The sequence below is a fragment of the Typha angustifolia genome, chromosome 15, assembly GCF_048772165.1.
Source record: "Typha angustifolia cultivar Huaian chromosome 15, ASM4877216v1, whole genome shotgun sequence".
In the NCBI taxonomy this organism is placed as follows: Eukaryota; Viridiplantae; Streptophyta; class Magnoliopsida; order Poales; family Typhaceae; genus Typha; species Typha angustifolia.
The window spans coordinates 7,891,965-7,911,158 of record NC_133253.1 but is presented as its reverse complement, the minus strand read 5'-3'; the positions used below and the strand labels follow the sequence as shown (position 1 = coordinate 7,911,158).

The following is a 19,194-nucleotide window of genomic DNA, read 5'->3' as shown; positions in this document are numbered from 1 at the left end:
TGCCACATTAATTGATACAGTGTCTAACCCAAAAATTATTATTTAGTTTTGTGCATCAAATTAAAAAAAAAATTATATATTTTTTTTGCACATATTTGATCCAAGTGGATGCCAAAAAAAAACTATATCTAATCTAACATGATCTATCTCTCCTCTCTATTTTGAAATTTAATTTAATTTTTAGTTAAAAATATAGATGCAATTTTTTGGTTCTAAGAAATACAACCCGATACTTATATTATAATATCAAAATAGTATTAACAATCAAATACTTATTTACTAAATACATTATTATAAAAATATAACAAATCAATCATGTGTTTATTATTATTAAAAAAAAATTAACCAAACAACTATTTATTTCTCTAGATATAACGTCTATAGAAATATATGTTTCCTAATATATATATATTTAAAAAATAATACAATAAACCAAACAGCCACATAATAAAAGACTTAAAAAAAAATCCCAAAACAACGACACAGATCTCGAGATCCCACATCCAAATCCGACAACCCGGATCATCCGGAGGTATTCGACTCCTCCCGATCTCTCCGCTTACCGAACTCGTGCACCGCGAGGAGTAGCTCCGCCACTCCGATCAGGAAATGGACGGCCTGGATCGACGTTAAGATCCCCACCACCCCCGTGATCGTCGCCAACCTCAGCTCATCCGCCTCCGCTAGCAGCCTCCTCATCCCCTCCCTCTTCCCCTCCATCTCCTCCTCCATCGCCACATCATCTCCTCCCCGTGGGTGTGCGGCGATCTCCACCATCTTCACCACGGCAATCGTCTCCTGCACCGTGGCGACCTTCTCCGTGATCTCCTTCTCGCGCGCCACCGTCCGCCGGTGGAGCCGATCGACCTGGTCGAGCTGGGCTGCTGAGAGGTCACCGAGGTCTTCCATGGCCCGACCCTGGTAATTGGTTTAGATATCCTTCTCTCTTAATGGATTTATTTCATAAATACAATAAAGCATTTGAGTAATATGGATAAGCTCGGTTAATTAAGACGATATCCTTAACTTAAAGAGTGAATTAGTATAAAAATTTGTATAGGAGAGAGGAGGGTAAAGTGGTTTTATGCACGGAGAAGTACAGGTAAACTGCAGTTATCATGCTACTAAGTGGTTAGAAAGAAGAAAATTACGTTAAGGATTTGGTCTAATTGGGCCTCGAGTTGGAGTCCGGACTTGGAGTAGAGGAGGTGGAAGGCGGCGGAGGGCCGCCACCCGCCGGCCCAGAGGAAGAGGTTCTCGGTGGAGCTCGTCCACGTTGGCGAGAACATGCGGAGCACGTTGCTCCGAGCCGACGCCTCCTTGGCCCGGTAGTAGTACTCGTAGTGACCCGCCACCCGTTCGACCAAATGGCGCTGAGAACCATCCGCGTCGCTCGCGCCAGCGGCAGCGGCGCGGCGGAGGTCCGCGAGGTCGCGGGATTGCTCAGACAGCCATTGCTCGAAGAACTTGGCGAAGTACTCGCCGTCGCCGTCGCCGTTGCCGTTGGTGGACATGGTGCCGAATTGGTCGGATAGAGGATAGATAACCAGACAAAGGTTTTGGGGGGGGGGGGATTATATAACGCTCTTCCGTAGGATTAAAATAAGATGGGCGATGGGTGGGAAGTGTGGCGTTTGTGGGTGAGAAGGGGTGAATGCAGTGAATCGAAGACTTGCTTCGCGCCGAAGGGACATGAACCAGGTGCAAAATCGAACGTCCAGAATCTACTACAAGATCGTTCTTTGGCAGCTTGTCACTGGAGAGAGAAGAATTCTACGGACGGGACGAGAGTAAAGCTCATGTGATCAGGGCTTGCTCATCGGGAATCGTGGTGAGTGAGCGGCGCCAATGAACCTATCTTTTGTCTCGCAAGGTTGGATCTATTAAATGGTTATTAATTTATAATTTATGTTTTTTTGTCATACTATAGTCTCTTCGTATTTTGAATCTAGATGTTTGATTTCTATAATAAAAAGGGAAAATAATTTGAATTATCTTAAAAATGAGTTACTCAAGCAATCAGATTATTAGTACTATATAATATTATGTTATTTTGTACTTCTTTTATTACTTTGGATAAAAAAATAGAAGTTTGTGCGTCGCATTGTCGAATTGCTATTCTAAACCAACTGTACCGTCAAATTATCAATCAAATTAATCTGTTAAGCCGTAAAACCATATGTGAATCTTCTGAATTAAGGAAAGTATCTTCCAACTCTAGTTAGTCTCCACGTGATCTAATCGATGCACAGATCCTGCCATGTAGTCGGATGCAGGAAATCTTTGCTACAGAAGGAACTATCAGCCACGGACACAATCAGATTCACCACTTCTGGGACAAAACCCCAAAATTCTATCGCTGAGCTCGGAATCAGCGGTGCTTAGTACCTAATGTATCTTATTTATAAAACCCTAGGGATATATTATGCATGTGAGCTAGCCAGGATCAATGACCATGTCCGCCTCCCGCGCCAACGGCGAGTACTTCGCCGACTTCTTCGAGCAACGGATGTCCGAGCAATCCCGCGACCTCGCTGCCCTCCGTCGAGCCGCCGGGAATTCGGACGATGCTGATGGTTCTTTGCGGCATTTGGTCGAACGGGTGGTGGGCCATTACGAGTACTACTACCGGGCCAAGGCGGCGTCGGCTCGCTGCGACGTGCTGCCGATGTTCTCGCCGACGTGGACGAGCTCCACCGAGAACCTTTTCCTCTGGGCCGGCGGGTGGCGGCCCTCCACCGCATTCCACCTCCTCTACTCCAAGTCAGGACTCCAGTTGGAGGCCGAGTTAGACCAAATCCTTTTGGTAAATTTTAACCTTTCATTTCTTTTTGGCATTTTGTATCGCTCAAAAGTCAAACTCCTCTGTTCTCCCGGCCGTATGGATATAAAAAGAAAGCCTCGAGATGTCAATCAATTGACGTAGAAATTTTATGGAACTTTATATTCTACCAGGATTGGCCCATGACAAACCTCGGCATCCTCTCGTCCGCTCAATCGGATCGACCAGTTCCACCGGCGGACCTTGTCGCGCGAGAAGGAGATCTCCGAGGAGGCGGCTACGGTGCAGGAGGAGGTGGGGAAGATGGTGGAGATCGCCGCGCACGTGCCAGGAGGAGGAAAGGACGCGGAGATGGAGGGGGAGATGGCGGGGAAGCGGGAGGCGATGAGGAGAGTGCTGGAGAAGGCGGATGAGTTGAGATTGGAAACGATCAAGGCGGTGGTGGGAATCTTAAGGCCGATCCAGGCCGTTCATTTCCTAATCGCCGCAGCCGAGCTGCAGCTCGCAGTGCACGGCTTCGGCAAGCGGAAGGATCGAGCGGAGTCGGATAGCTCCGGCTGATCTGAGCCGTCGGATCGTGTCATTTCAAAAGTCTTAGTGCTGTTTTGGGGCGTCATTAGGTGTACTAATGACATAATAGGCTTAATAGTAATGGGTATGTTCGGTATCCATTACCACTAAGGGTTATTGGTATCTCTTTTTACAATTTAAACGTGTTATCGTGAGTCCTGCCTATTATTTTATTAACCTAAAAGTACTTTAATTTCAATTAAGCTATACTGCAATACTAATCTAACTTACTAGAAATTATATAAAAAATATTTAAATATATTTTATCCCTCTGTAATTATGTCTATCAATTGAGACAGTTAATTTTTTTAGTTCAAATTAATATAGGGCCTAAAAAATTTTAAAAATTAAATCGCGAGTTGAATTTTCTCTATTTTTATTTTTATAGATAAAATTATTTTTTCTCTTTTATATAAATATTTCGTTCTTTTTAAGTAAATCATATTTAAAATTTTATGTATTTTGGTTATTTAGTGCAGTCTATTAATTTTGATAAAAAAAATTAATAGTTTCATATGATCCCAAGCTTTTTAAAAATATTAAAATAAAATAATTTTTTTGTATAAATACATATTTAATTTACCTTCAAAGGGGCTGAATCTAAATCCATAAACGATGAGGGGCGTTTGTGTAAAAATATTCCTCTGCTATAAAATTAGCCAAACCACCAATGCAGTCGGCACAACGATCGCCAGAGAACGTCCAACCCCGTCACCTGCCACCAATGCTGACCACCACCACCACAACAGCCCAACATCATCCTCGAAATCCTAATCCTACCGCCTCGGGTCTCATCTCCTCCGAATCAGATGCCACCACCACCAGCTCCGGCGACGATTTCTGCAGCGAAAATCCCTCTGGTCGGCGATCCGCCCTCGAGGACTCGATCCTCTCCGCCTACCTCGAGATATCCGGGGGCAACCACCGCAACTCGCCGGACCTATCCAAGATCCGATCCTTCCTCTCCTCTTCCTCCCGCCGCTCCACCTCCTGCCTCATCTGCCTCGACCCGATCCGCCATTCCGATCCGATCTGGTCCTGCTCCTCTTCCTGCCACGCCATCTTCCACCTCCCTTGCATCCACCTCTGGTCCACCCAATCCCTCCAAAAACCCAACTCCTCCTTTCCGCCCACCGACTGGCCCTGCCCCAAATGCCGCCTCTCCTACTCCAAATCCCTAATCCCAAGATCGTATCTTTGCTTCTGCGGCAAGGTCGAGGACCCCGTTCCTGACCCCTGGATCCTTCCCCACTCCTGCGGCGAAGTCTGTGGGCGCTCCCTATCAGGCAATTGTGGCCATTCTTGCCTCCTCCTCTGCCATCCCGGCCCATGCCCTCCTTGCCCCAAACTGGTCTCCTCCCGGTGCTTCTGTGGGAAGCTCGAGGACCTCCGCCGATGTGCCCACAGCCGCTTCTCCTGCGGCAGGGTATGCAGAAAGCTTTTACCTTGTGGGGCCCACCGGTGTCCAGAGATTTGCCACGACAGTGATTGTCCGCCCTGCAGCGTGAAGGGGAAGCACAGGTGTGCGTGCGGGAGGGAGGAAGAGGAGAGAGTGTGCGCAGAACGGGGGTTTCAGTGCGAGGGGGATTGTGAGGGGGTGCTTGCGTGCGGGAAGCATAAGTGCGAACGCGGTTGCCATTCAGGGCCGTGCGGGGATTGCCCGCTGCAGGGGAGGAGGACGTGCCCGTGTGGGAAGAAGGAGTATAAAGGGGTTGGTTGTGATGCGGAAGTACCAAATTGTGGATCTACCTGCGAGAAGTTGCTGACTTGCGGGAGGCATCAGTGCCCGGAGAGGTGCCACCGTGGGCCATGTGCAGAGACTTGTAGGACTGTCATTATCAAATCTTGCCGGTGCGGAGGACTGAGGAAGGAGGCAAGCCTTGAATAAAGCTCTTGAGTAATTGCAATTGTATTCTGTGTGAATTAGCATGCTTACTTTCAAAACCAATGCTCTAAAATCGACCAAATGAATCCAAATGATCACAATGAATACATATGTAAGTAGGATATCCTTTTTATCAGGATTATCAAAGATATCAATTGCTAGTTAGAAGTTAGAAACATTTGCTGGTTACTAGGTAATTATATCATGGTGAAGTAATTCTATTCATGGGTAGAATTTTGGTGAAGATGACTCTCCAGTTTCTATGATCATATAGCTATTTTTATATACTTATTAGTATATTACAAATAAATATTCAATCTAAATTTACTTTAAATGATATTTACTAATAGATCATTAATGGCCAGGTCCAATAGATGTCCCATTCAGTGATTAGCTGGCTGCAATACAGGCTTTTAAAAAAATTGGTCTTGAGCCTCTTGGCAAAGTCTAGCATCAGATGGTTTCATGCAAGTATGCAACTCATGTACACCTAAGTAGTACAGCATGAGCATGATATGCCGTAGCAGTGTGTCCTTGCCTAGCATTAAACAAGTGTCATGACATGCCAATTTGCACTTCAAGCTATTTGTGTAGCCAAATTGCATGTTCTTTAGTCAACTGGTTCAGTTGGCATATATAAGCATTATAATCATATAGAAGTTCTCTATAGAAAATTTCATGTTGATTCATAATGTTAGGTTTCAAATACTTGATTTTTTTGTGTAAAATGTTTTAAACCTGTAAATCACATACAACAACCTACATTTCAATTTTATAACCTGCATTTTCAAATCCCAGGATGATATATTCTCTATGCTAGATTTATTATATAAGGTTATAAGTATGTTCCTCTTGGTATACATTCTTTCTAAGCCTTGTCTTAACTCTATTGAGTCCACTCTTCACATTTATTTTTGATAACTGGGAAACATATGGATGTCATCTTTACTACTGTCAGCTTTAGATCTTGTAGTTAGGAGAGATAAATCATGAAAGTCCATATCCGATCAGCAGACCATCTAATTGTAGCTGAATAGGAACTACATAAAACAATACCAAGTTTGTAGCTTGAGCTATTGGATCATTTTAATCTATGGAGGTTCTTTCACTTTCTCCTAAGAAAGAGGAGGAGAGAGGTGATTAAACAACAAATGATTCATCATGCAGGAGGTGAAAAACAACATTAATCACATATTTACTGTCTCTCCTGTTTAACATACAACTATACAACAGTTGTGTATTCAACTTTGTATTACTCTTTGTTTGCATGTGCTTATAGGGTGAAAAATAATGTAGCTTTTTTCCTTGCCAAATGACCTTCTTGTTTGAGAGGCCATCTTTTGCCTGAATATGACTTGACGAGGAACTTGACACTGATATCTAGAGGGCATACTTAGGCCGGTATCTGGTTGCTAATTTTTAGTCAAACCAATCCATGGAGTCATCTCGACCTATCTGCATATATATATATGTTTCACTTTGACAATATATTGCTTGCTAAATATTGTGATTTCAGTATTTATTAACATTTTTAATTGCATGTTAGAAAGTAGGACAATCTGACATTAATGGTGATATACTCCAAACATCAATCACTAAGCCAATTTTGAAAGGTTTCATGGATATAAGTCACTATAACTTTGAATAGGATAGTGAACTTATTAAGCTTGATATTAAATCATTTATTTATTAAGTATAAGACTTCGAATGACCATGTTTATATTAGCTGTACATTCAGAGTTGAATCATTTTTTATTAGGTTCCTTGCTATCAAGATTTGGCCTGTGAAAGAAAATGTCAACGAGTACGAGATTGTGGTCGGCATGCTTGTAAACGCCGATGCTGTGATGGGGATTGCCCACCCTGTCCGGAGGTGTATGTCTCAATTGCTTCTTGGTGCTGCTGTTCTCATTAAACATATGATGGAATGCTAATCTTCAAATATTTAGATTTGTGACAGGAAGCTTCGATGCAACAATCATAAGTGTCCTTCACCATGCCATAGGTATTTAATTCTATTGATGATGTGATATTCCCCACACTGTATTTATAGGATTTGTTGCAAAGAAATGTGGTAGCAAAAATATGAGATGATCCGTGCTATTTTTATTTATATGCTTATTGAAATTTGGAACAAACATCTTGCTTTGTAATCATCGAGTAGTAGGTTGAAAATGGCAACAAATAATAGTAGACCACCAATAATATAAGTTAATTGATTCTTAAGAAGTAGTTGTAGACTGTCCAAATGGTTGAAGACTGATGATCATGCTGCCTTACATAAGTAATCTAGTAGTACATGTTAGTCACTGATCTATCTGCATTACTTGTTATACTCATAAATGGTGAAAAGTGAATACCACATTTGAAATATGATATATTTTCTGAAGGGGTGGGTGTGGATTATGCAACATATTGCTATGGATGGAACTGCTCTGCAGTATTGTTGCTACACCATTACTATGTTTTTGGATGCATCAGAGTGGGAAAAGGTAGAGGTATATCAAAAGATTCCCGGATCTGCAGATGAGTGTAAATCTCATTGATGTGATCGATGCTGTCAAGAATTAGACCCCCCCCCCTTCCCCCGCCCCCCTCACTCTACTAGTTCTCATTGAAGTCCTAACTTTCTTCCTACTTTGTTTACTCGAACTAGTAAACTTTCTTCCTACTTTGTTTACTTCTGAATCTGAATTTGACATGGTTATGTTATGGGGGTAACAATCTAGTACACTAGTCCAAATATGACATGATATGTTCAGTAATATAAAAATACAACCACTTAAGAATTAAGATGATTCATTCTATCTGCTAGGAAGTTATGAGGTGTCAATGCTGTTGTAGGTAATCATTATGATTTCAGCATGTTATCTGCAAGCTTCCTTGAATTCTATATTTGTTTGGACGCTGAACCCATGTATTGATTAGGAGTTTATTTTCATTGTCTTATGATTATATTAATTTCAAGAACTTTGTTACTAATTTTAGTCTGTATGTATGTTTCAGAGGTGCTTGTTCCCCTTGCCCCTTGATGGTATCCATTTCATGCTGTTGTGGGCATACACACTTTGAGGTGCTATTTGGGAGACTCTTATATCTGCTGACTAGATGTCTTTTCTTTTGGCAATCTGAGCTATAGATTGTGTATTCTATTTTGCATAGTTGAAAATTCTTTCCTCTCTGCTTAAATTGTTTTTAATTTGAGGGTATCACTTGGTGTGATGGTAGGTCTTTTCCTTTACATCTAAGAGGTCATGATAAGTCTTAGAAACTACCTCTTTAGAAATGAAGGTAAAATGCTATATGCATCTTCCTTCCCCATATCTCATGTTATTGGGAGCCTCATGTACTGGATGCCCTTTTCTACAGTAGCCGTAAAGTCTATAAACATGATGCTTAGGCGACGCTGGATATTTTTGGAGATTAACATAGTCCATAAATTTGTGAGGTGTAAATAGAAAGGATTCCATTTTTGAGGAATACAAGATGCAAATAACATCAAGGTATAAGTGTTGCTAGCATGGGGTGTGCTAGCAGCCTGTTAGGCTGTCACAATGGTGGTGTCTTAACACACGGCAGGTGACTCAGCTAACATGTTGTGTGTCATGCCTGGCCATGCTGCCTGACATTTAAATCCATGCTTTATATTTTGTTGCCCACTTCTTCTCATAGAATATTCTCTTTTTATAATACTAGTTTCTTACTCAAGCGCATGTTGCAAAAGCAAGGGTGGGGGGATACGAATTTGTGTACTACCACCAACTTTTGTATCATTTTCGTGCAGTTCAGATTTTGTTGTTGAATTCATGATGATTTTAATTTTATAATGAAATAATGATGTAGAATGACATGTTTACTGTAGAAATATGTGAAGAGTACTGCTATGGATCTTTTACAATCCTCCATAGCACTGTTTTGAAAGTCGGTCAGGGCGGCCGCCTAGGCGGGTGGCACATTGGTTGCCCTGCAAACAAAGAAGTCAAAGCGGGGCGGCTTTTTGGTGGTTTTAGTATTATTTTTAATTTTCTATTTTAATCAACAGAAATTTATTTATTGGTGTATTCATTTCTTTTGCACATATATTTGCTAATTGCTATCTAAGTGAGCATGAGAGAGATCACTATTTGTGAATTACCACTTGTTTTCTTCAAGTATGTGATTAGTATTTATGGATTAATGTTTGTTAATATTGCTTGCTATTTTGCTGATTATTGTTTGTAAAATTGTAATTATTGTTTGTGAATATATACTGTTAGAGATATTATTATTAATTTTTAATAGTATATAATATATAATATATAATATATATCATATATAATTTTAATATATATATATATATATATATAAATGCTAGAATGCCTTGGCACTCGCATCACCTAGGTGCTATGCGGTGGGGTGATCGTTCACGGACTGCAATTGTCTTTCAAAACATTGCTCCGTAGTATTCTCAATGACTAGGGTATTATATGCACATAGGTGCAATAATGTTATACATATAAATGGAAGTGATGGATTTTGGTAGGTAGGTGTAAGAGTGTAATACATGTGAAAGTAGTTGATGTCTTAATCTATGTGTGGCAATTTTTAAGCTTGCCACATTGAACATCCTAATAATTGGCAACATTATATAGGACCTTATGAAAGACCCTTGCATTCTCCACATACAGGTACTCTATTAATTGTAACTAGATTTTGATGTTTCCACTCTTTTTCCTTGAAGAAGGCCATAAGTATTGAAAGAAATTTTCAATTCTTTGTCCAGTTATATCAGTAAGTTGGTGAGACATATTGTGAATGAACACAACACTTATCTTTTTAATGGACCACATCTATCTCATGCAATAGAAATTTTTATGCTTAGTTTAATTTTCTAAAATAATTGTTAGCCTAGACTGTATATGGTGGTTCATGTGATGATCTGTCACTTCTTGATTGGAGGCTTCATAATTTGCTTTGTTTTTTTAGTTATTACTTTCTCTTGAAACATATTACTTCCAAATTACTATGATTTGAATTGGGCTTACTCTCTGGGTCTTTTCTTTATCTGAGATATATTGTTCTGCCACATCACTACTTTCATATCGCTATTGTTTTCTGATGGCAGGTTCCCTGTGGCACTGAAAAGAATCAAAAGCCACCAAAATGTTCCAAGTCATGCAGTATAGCTCGTCTTTGCATACACAAGTCTGAATCTCGGGTAAAATGCTGTCTTTTATGCTTCCTTTCACATTCATACAATTCATTGCCCCTAAAACTTACTTTTATGATTCTGTTGGAAGGATCACATGTCTGAAACTCAAGATTCAATAGAATCAGCCCCTAAAACTCTGTAATCCTTAAACTTAAAGCACCATGGGAGCCTGAAACATGTGTTATACATTTCTTTGCAAGATTTAGCTTATCTTACTATCTCTTTAGGATTTTGTGTGGATACTGCTGTTTTTTGTGGCTTTTCCAAGAGTAGCGCCATCAATACTTGTAGCTCATAGCTTGGTGTATATAGCATGTAGACATGATAGTTCGACAATTGGTTTTTTGTTGCGATCCGGACTTGATGAGGAAGGTGGAAGAGGCTTGGCAATAGTGGAATTGGCTTGGGGCTGGAATAGATTTTGGGCAGAATTTTAGAGGTCAATTCTGAACAATCTAGCTGTTGGATGGACCTGAAATTTTGGTATGTTGTTGCTCTCGAAGAGCTTTTCAATGAACTCATGATCGTGAGAATTGGATGAGTAGATATTGATCAAACAGCGGACGCTGGTCAAAAATGGCAAACCAACTCAAGGTGATCTCTAGAGTTCTTTGGGGATTCTATGGGTGGAGGCAGTAGAAAGTAGGTTTAAAGGAAAAAGGAGGAGGAAGAAGAGGGAGATAAGGTCCGGTCCTCGAGTGGGAGAGGGGGCTTGAACTAACAAGGAGGAAGGGCGACTAACGAGGAGCGAGCGCCTTGGTGGTGGCCAACGGCGGCGGCTAGGATGAAGGAGGAGGGGTAGGTGAGAAAGAGGGTAAGAGTGCTAACTAGTGAGAGCTAAACTAGGGTAATTGTCCTAATATTCCCAATGTGGATATTCATCACACTATTTGATGGCTACCCTAGACCTAAGTCAGTTAGGCCCATGACTAAGGAGCCCAATTACATACTGCAGAATTTAACATTACTCGACCCAATCAAATGCCTCATGACTCAATTCAACTAAATGCAAAAAATAATAATACAGGAAATAAAATAAAAGGACTCGATCTAACTAACTAGACTCCTCTAAGTCAGGTCATATAATTTCTTTAATGGAATAGTTCCTTTTTGGTTTTCTCTTTATGGATAAGTCATCTAATATCCCTGTTTTGTGCATTTTTTCCTGCTGAGTCTGAAGAACGTTCCCCCATCACCGCCCCTGCTGTCCTCCTTAATTTCAGTAATATATTAATCTTTCAGTTATCAGGACTGTCGTCTGTACTAAAATGGGAGGTAATAGGAAGGCAGGAACTTGATATTACCATGTTACTCTCAACTTTACCCTGAGCATTGGGGTGTCATCCTGCAGTAAGTGATGCTCCAGATAATTGATCCTGCTGAATAATAAATCCTGTAACCAGAATATATTTGGATGATAATTATAACCATTTTAAAAAGGGTTTATACAAAATTACCATTGAAAACTAATAAAATTTCATATTTGCAGTATGTTCTTCAAAATATTTTAAAAAGGGGATGACAATTATTGCCATTTTAAAAAGGGTTTATATATAATTTTACACTACGGTTAGTTTTTGATGGAATATTTATTGAATATTCCTAATTGATGGTTGTTAAAGTTAGCAAATACATGTAAAAGGCTAGAATACCCTTCTTATTTATGTTTACAGCATAAAATATAATATTTATCACTAATTTTTTCTTGTAAAAAATAGTTGTTTTTTCTGTTCTTATACAATGATACTGGTTATATTAGATAGCTTTTGAGTTATTTTAAGTAACTTATGCAAAGACAAACTAGTCTTTTTTTATTTAAGTCAGCTTTAGCAATGATTATTTAGATTTAATTGATGTAATGACATTATTGGAAGAGCTCAATGATTTCAGTAACAATAATGATATTTAAAAAAATATAGTGGCAATTATGACATTTTGAAAGTTTTCAGCGGCAATTATGTAAAAATCTCTTCAAAAGACAACTTAGCAATAATAATAATAATGCGATCAGAATATTTTGGCAGTTTTATGGTGATAACATTTTACTTAATTCTTGCCCTCGTAGGTCCTGCAGAAATGATTTTTGTGACATCTTGGATTTGCTTGGTTCGAGTTTATCACATCTACATGCTTATAATTTATAAGTGCACAGAGTATATGAAAATATATAGATAAATTTGGTGTTGCCATGGTTAGCACTTATATTTTTTCCATGTTGGCTTAGTATTAATATTATCATCCAAGACATTTCTGCACCAGTTTAGGGACAACTTTCATATATTTTTCCTTTTTTGTTCTTGTATTTCTACTCGTTATCGAGATTACCTTTTTCTAGTTATTTGAATGCATGGCTTCACTTACATTTTCAATAAAAATGATAATTTTTATCTTATGATGCTTAATTTTTTCGTTATCTTCTTCCAGCCTCACAAATGCCACTATGGAGCTTGCCCCCTTTGTCGGATGATCTGTGGGGAGGAACTTTCTTGTGGTCATAAGTGTAAAGAAAGGTCCAGATATTGAATTTGGAATTTAATACTTGAATGCTGTTGGCAAAGTGAATCTTTTCTGTGCTTTGATTATCCCTCTTAATTTGTTCATTCATTCATGCAGGTGCCATGGTCCTGTGCCTCCTCCTAAACCGGAATTCACATTGAAACCAAAGAAAAAGAAAATAGGAAGGTCTATTGAGTGTTCACCTGGATCGCCATGTCCACCTTGCCAAGAAGTTGTTTTAGTTGTTTGCTTTGGCCAACATATTGGTGAAGAACGTCAGGTAGAACTTGTTCATAAGCTTATCCCCTACCACCCTTCACCAGACTGATATTGGATTTTATGACATGATTTGCTGTTTATTTTAGATGCTCTGCTCCAATATGAGACAGTTTCCCTGTCAGAACTTGTGTGGAAACCTTCTTTCCTGTGGCAATCATTACTGCACAAAACCATGTCATGTTTTGAAGAGCCAATTGTTAGATCAGCATGGAAGGCATGATTCTCGAAGTCCACCTTCAGAATCCTGCGAAGAATGCTGCCTTCCTTGTGAAAAGGTTACATTCTTTTTCTGTTATGAAAAATTTTATAATCATTTCATGCTTTCTCCCATGTTCTCTTTCTTTGAGATACTTCTCATTTAGAAAATAATTTTTCATGATATAGTGTTCTAGCTGTCTCATAGGGATCACTTTTAATGTGCAAACATATTCAGTTGCAGAATCTGTGTTCAACTGCTTTCAGGTTAGGGTGCCTTCCTGCTCACATCCCTGTCCTCTACCATGTCATTTGGATAATTGTCCCCCATGCAAAGTTCTTATCAAAAGATCTTGTCATTGTGGTTCCCTGGTCCATGCTTTTGAGTGTATATATTACAACAGCTTAAGCAATGAGGAGCAACAGAAAGTACGGTCGTGTGGTGGTCCATGCCATAGGTAATGTGTAATACTATACTCCATGACTCCTTTGTTTTGATTTCCTGTTTGTAATTTCTCTTTGCTGGTTTTTGCATGGATACTCAACTTTTGTTTCTTGTGTGGAAATCCTAAAAGGTAGAATTGATGAATGAACTGTTAAAAATAAGAAAGCAAAAATATCCTTAACTTTTTTTGTTGCATGTATACTCTAAATGAAGATAATTTCAATCTGTTTCCTGTTAAATAGTTCAACTTTTAACTCCTGATTATTGAAAGATTAACGTAAACGGAATTAATGTAGACACCAAGGATTTTGAGGAATATACACATAATTATGATATTTAAGGGTATTCATGCAAATAGAGAAAAGTTTTTAGGGTTGTACAGGCAGAAAATTGTTTTATTTTCCTCTTCCAAGCTGATTGTATCTTTTCAATAGAAGCCTAAAGATGTTCCACTGGTAAGCCTCTCTTGGACACATGCAAATGTAGATATATATGATGCCAGTTTCATGTAATAGATACCTTAATGCTTTATCTCAGTTGCTTCTGTGAAACTTCACACTTATCTTTCAAAAAAAATTAAAGAACTTCAGTTGATCGCACTAAGTAACAAAAGCAAAGGATACTTGGTATTCTATATAATAATATATGAAATGCTTATGCATGAAAAAAAAATCACATACTTGTGTATACTTTATTTTATTAATTAAGAAATTGTTGTAACATGTGATAGTATATGTATAGGCATAGCTCTAACTTGATAAAACTGACTCTTAAAAAATTGTCGGTCAACATGTATCACAAATGGAATTTGGTTTATCATTGGACTTTCAAAAGTGTACAAGAATTAGCCGGTAAGCATTCGACTTGTATCTATTTTTTAAATGGATGTGCAAAGTTCTCAATATGTATGTGTGAGTTATCCTATGCATTTTGTATCCGTGAGTATCATATTAAATTCAGCATATGATACAAACACAACTAGATTATGGGATTCTCTATTCTTCGTAGCTCATTTACTTTATGTTGCTACTTTTTCAGTTTTTCCAAAATCCATCTTAATGTGGCAAGAAGATTTCTCTTATTCTAGTTATGTATCTATCAGATTGGAGTCTGTTTACGTCTTACATTTATTTGATTTTCTGAGAATAATTTATTTGATTTTTATATTCTCAGACCTGAAATTCTTTTGTGCAGAAAATTGCCGAACTGCCCACATCTGTGCTCTGAAATATGTCATCCTGGTCAATGCCCATTAATTGATCGATGCAGGAAAAAGGTTGATTTTGCACTTTCTATTTTATAACATGTCAAAAGTTAGTATAGTATTCGTTTCTTCCTACCAATCTTTCTTATCAAATACTGGCTATTGTTGTTGATCTTCCTTTATTCATACACAAGTTAAAGTCATATTATTTGATGTAATTTATAACGAAGTAACTGCATGGACTTTAAATAGTTGGGACAAGCGACCTATTAGTTGTGGTGTTTAGGAAGTAAAAGTAGCTAAAGCATGCCCAGCTTTGAAAATTCAACTGCTTAGTCCACATATGGAGACAAAAACATCAAAGGAAGATCTTTTGTTCTATTTTAGGTAGTAAGAACTAAGAAGGGTATAGTGATAGCCTTCTTGCACTCTTCATACTTACAATACTATTGGCAGTTAGCAGTACTTGGCACAGATATATCTAACTATTTAAATAACAACGGAACTACTGTTCGTTATTGGTCAGTGAGTGTCGGCGCAGTGAACCAGTTGATTTCATATTGTAGGCTGTTAAGCAACATAGATATTCAATTTGTCTTAGAAATTATTCCACTGGTTTACTGAGATTTTGCCTGTCAGATTCATTCCCTTGCTCCTTTTTTTCCTACGGGTTGACGAATGTTACCAATTTACCATACATGTCACTTCTCTTTGTTGGCTTCTTTCTTTGCTTTCATTATTGGAAAGAACAGTATTTTGCACAAGTACTTTTAGCGCATGGGAACTAGAGAAATTATGGTTCTGTCAGTTGCCACTGGCACAAGAAAAATTCCAGTGCATTACTTTTTGTCCACCGGGCAAATGTTCCTTGTTGGATTGGATCTGTGATTGTATGAGTGAATGAATATTTAATGTTGAAACTTTATTAATTAGACCAACCCTTCAAAGTGCTTTATCATGTTCTTTATTTATTTTGTCATTTTGTTGGTGTTTTGCAAGGTCGTTGTCCGATGTGCATGTAATACCTTGAGAAAAGATTGGTTATGTCAAGATGTCCTCAAAGCATATCGTGATGCTGGTCTCGATCCAAAGGATATACTTAAAAGCCAGTTTGGAGTTGGTCTACTTCCCTGTGGTGTAGATTGCACAAGAAAAGTCAAGATTGTTGACTCAGAGTTACTTCTTCGTAAATCTAATGAAATTAAGGTGATATTGAGGTTTTTTATCTGAAAAATTTATCTTAATGATTTCCTTCCTCTTCCATTTTGCATGAATTATGTAGTATCATTTTTTAAACTGTCCATCATTATGTTTGCTTAACTATCATAACCTAAATAAGCATGCTAGCAGGCAATAGGCATACCGTTTGTGTAAAGAGGTTTTTTTTTTCTATAATTCGCTCTGTTTTATGGGAGGAAAAGACCAATATAGCATAACCTAAATATTTGGAATGAAAACAGAAAAGAATTTATTGCTCAATTTGTTTGCTTGGATGATGTATTTTCATATAGTTTAGAGGTCACATTAGCATAATACTTTGAAACAATGTTGTAAATTGTGGATGGGGGCATGCTGCGATCATGTGTTCATGAGAAGAGAGAGAGACTTCTAGATCCATTTGGGTTGCAACAGATGTATTCTTTGTGCTTGAATATGAGTCTAAAACTTTAAGGTATCATTTATTTTAGGAATAAGGTTAATTTTAGAATAAATATACCTCTTTGTTATTCTTAAAATGAGGTCTTAATTTTAAAAATAATTATTCTTGTGTTCGGTTGTGTTCACTTGTATTCTGAAATATGGGTGTAATAATTATCTTTGATATGATATAAAGTAAAGAACAAGATGAGAAAAAATTATGTTGTTATTTATGAAATTATTATGAATACCTTTTGATTTGATATGAAGTAGATTGATGAGATACATATCAAGGGTAAATTAGTAATTGAGTTAGTGTGGTATAATATATAATTTTGATAAATAGTATTTATATTCTAGAATGGTAATATTATAATGTTCAACTGTTATTTTGAAATAAGGAGTTATATTTTGGAATAAGAAAAAAGTTATTTCTGAAGTGAACATGGGCTAAGGAAATGATTAAAGTGGACAATAATTAGATGGATTGAGTCTTTAAAAATGTCTTTTAAGTGAGTATTATATTATGGATATTACATAAAGATATATGATATTTTACATTACATAAACTTCGAGCTTCTCAAGTTTAGTTGGGTCGAGTTAAGCTGTAGTCAAGCTAGCTCTTTTACCATTAAGTTGAGCCCTAAATTTAGCCGAACACGAGATGATCTTGAGTGCTTTTATTCTGTTGGAAGCTCTTTATTGGAAGGAGGGGAGTGGAGAAACTTGTAATCCATATTGAAGTTATATGTAGTCAATCTCCTAAATTCAGTCTGTCCATGAAAGCCTGAACATTTTGTGATGTATAATATAGTACCCGGTTGCTGTCATAGATTCTTTGGATTACTTGTGTGCTTAGACAATTGCATTGGCACTTCTATTTATGCTGTTTATGACATTTCTGAATTTAACTGTTTCCTATAATACTAATAGAACTTATTGTCTCAAGAGTCCACTTGATTTAGAATGATATCTACTATCGCTCCAAATCTGTTTGTCTCAGAAAAAGAAGCAGATAGTAGTTCTTTTCATTCACCTAAGTAATTTCTACTGTCCACAATTTTGCATGCACTATTTTATGATGTCTGACTATTTGTTGTGGACGTCTTTTTTTTCATACAGAAACCTGTAGTGGATGTTGCAAATGCGCCGAAGCGCAGAAAGAGACGCGCACAGCTGCAAGAAACTAGGCAGCTTTCAAAGTTCCAGGTTAGTACCATAAATTTCTCAATCGTCCCAAAATATTGCGTTGAATCGTGCAACTTATATAAGCTATATGCTTTCACAGGATATAAAGAGAACCATGCTGAGATTCCTCTTGTTGATATTGCTACTTATAGCAGTTGTTGCCGTCATTTACCTAGGATATAAAGGCATTCTCCGGCTCTCTGATTGGATGGATGAAATTGAAGACAAGAGGATGAGAAAAAGATCTCCAAGGTTTTGAATGCTTAAGGACCTTAAAGAATATTCTCTTTCAGAAGCCACCCAAGAAGTCAGACAGGGAAAGGATGACAAGTATATTAGACAATCTCTTTTGAAGTCTGCTCATCTTTTCCAGAGGTTGAGAATATAGTAATTCTATGTTAGTAACTGTTATCAGCTCCTGAATGATAGACGTGGAAATTTGTGTTAAAAGGAGCTACAGTTCGCATAGTTTGTATGCGAATTCATGCTATCTAGCTATGAATATATATATCAAATAATTTATATGAAATATAGACTAATATGCTGCAAGGAGTGCTTTGTTCGTAATAAACTAAATGTGTTGTAAAACATACTAAATGATATATAAAGAGCCACCTTTTATGAGCAAAAATAAGATTATAGGTACTTCAGCAGAACACTTCAATCCAACAACTAGAATCTGAATTGGGCAGCGATCAAGATTCACGTACTCAGGAGCACCAATAATCTCGTACATTTTGACACGAAATTGAAGCATTAACCAGCTAGGTTATCTGGGTCTGTTAGTAACCTCTTCATATAGGAGTTGATTAGCAATTGAGGATTATTACAGGCAGCATGATAGGAATTTAGGAAACCCATATTAGATGTTCTTGGATTACATGGATTCATCTTACCTCCCAAACCTGATTTCCTAGATCGCCAATTCCACGAACAAACATTTGACGTACCTCTGCGGCATTAACTTCTTCTTTTCTTGATCTTCCGAGTAAAAGATATCACATTTATTACTCAGGTGATTTGCATGAAAAACACATTCGATAGTTTTTATTTTAGTCATTGGAGTCCATTTTAATCTTTCCTCTCAAGTCAAGACTTTTTCTTTTTCTTTTTTTCCTTCCAAATTTGCCCTTGTGCCACTTGGATCATATTTATTACTTTCTTCTTCTTCTTCTTTTATATACAAGCCTCTCATATGCTAAGAAATATTATATTATTCTTCTTCTATCTCCCATTCCTCCTCCACCTTATTTGTTTTCTTCTTCTTTTTCTTCTTCCACTTAAACAATTATATACTTACACCCTCCTATAAGTAAATAGG

At 37.8% G+C, this 19,194-nt stretch overlaps 3 protein-coding genes across 4 annotated transcripts; 2 read left to right on the top strand and 1 right to left on the bottom strand.

Moving 5' to 3' along the window:
• Positions 1-426: 426 nt before the first annotated feature.
• Positions 427-1,567, bottom strand: LOC140777251 (protein DELAY OF GERMINATION 1-like). Its single transcript, XM_073121236.1, has 2 exons — positions 1,152-1,567; positions 427-918 (listed from the first exon to the last, which is right to left on the bottom strand). Exons 1-2 carry the CDS (start codon positions 1,512-1,514, stop codon positions 523-525), a joined length of 759 nt encoding a protein of 252 aa, XP_072977337.1. The 5' UTR covers positions 1,515-1,567; the 3' UTR covers positions 427-522.
• On the top strand, positions 1,568-3,709 carry LOC140779316 (protein DELAY OF GERMINATION 1-like). The gene is made up of 2 exons (XM_073124339.1): positions 1,568-2,879; positions 2,973-3,709. Exons 1-2 carry the CDS (start codon positions 2,450-2,452, stop codon positions 3,341-3,343), a joined length of 801 nt encoding a protein of 266 aa, XP_072980440.1. The 5' UTR covers positions 1,568-2,449; the 3' UTR covers positions 3,344-3,709.
• A 244-nt stretch (positions 3,710-3,953) lies between these two features.
• On the top strand, positions 3,954-18,422 carry LOC140777249 (NF-X1-type zinc finger protein NFXL2). 2 transcript variants are annotated; one of them, XM_073121235.1, is made up of 13 exons: positions 3,954-5,225; positions 6,997-7,112; positions 7,198-7,242; positions 8,244-8,310; positions 10,342-10,434; positions 12,853-12,938; positions 13,042-13,204; positions 13,290-13,478; positions 13,666-13,856; positions 15,038-15,119; positions 16,047-16,253; positions 17,808-17,894; positions 17,974-18,422. In XM_073121235.1, exons 1-13 carry the CDS (start codon positions 4,023-4,025, stop codon positions 18,130-18,132), a joined length of 2,688 nt encoding a protein of 895 aa, XP_072977336.1. In that variant the 5' UTR covers positions 3,954-4,022; the 3' UTR covers positions 18,133-18,422. The 2 variants fall into 2 exon arrangements, with proteins under 2 accessions (XP_072977336.1, XP_072977335.1); XM_073121234.1 differs by having other exon boundaries at positions 3,958-5,225; positions 6,997-7,110; positions 7,187-7,242.
• Positions 18,423-19,194: the final 772 nt, after the last annotated feature.

What these genes read in the sequence shown, in the direction of transcription:
- LOC140777249 (XM_073121234.1), top strand. Translation starts at nt 4,023, where the DNA reads ATGCAGTCGGCACAACGATCGCCAGAGAACGTCCAACCCCGTCACCTG. An exon ending in GTGGGCATACACACTTTGAG is followed by an intron (nt 8,311 to 10,341) that starts GTGCTATTTGGG and finishes TTCTGATGGCAG; the next exon opens with GTTCCCTGTGGCACTGAAAA. An exon ending in ATATTGGTGAAGAACGTCAG is followed by an intron (nt 13,205 to 13,289) that starts GTAGAACTTGTT and finishes TGTTTATTTTAG; the next exon opens with ATGCTCTGCTCCAATATGAG.
- LOC140779316 (XM_073124339.1), top strand. Translation starts at nt 2,450, where the DNA reads ATGACCATGTCCGCCTCCCGCGCCAACGGCGAGTACTTCGCCGACTTC. An exon ending in ACTCCTCTGTTCTCCCGGCC is followed by an intron (nt 2,880 to 2,972) that starts GTATGGATATAA and finishes GCCCATGACAAA; the next exon opens with CCTCGGCATCCTCTCGTCCG.
- LOC140777251 (XM_073121236.1), bottom strand. Translation starts at nt 1,514, where the DNA reads ATGTCCACCAACGGCAACGGCGACGGCGACGGCGAGTACTTCGCCAAG. An exon ending in AATTAGACCAAATCCTTAAC is followed by an intron (nt 919 to 1,151) that starts GTAATTTTCTTC and finishes ACCAATTACCAG; the next exon opens with GGTCGGGCCATGGAAGACCT.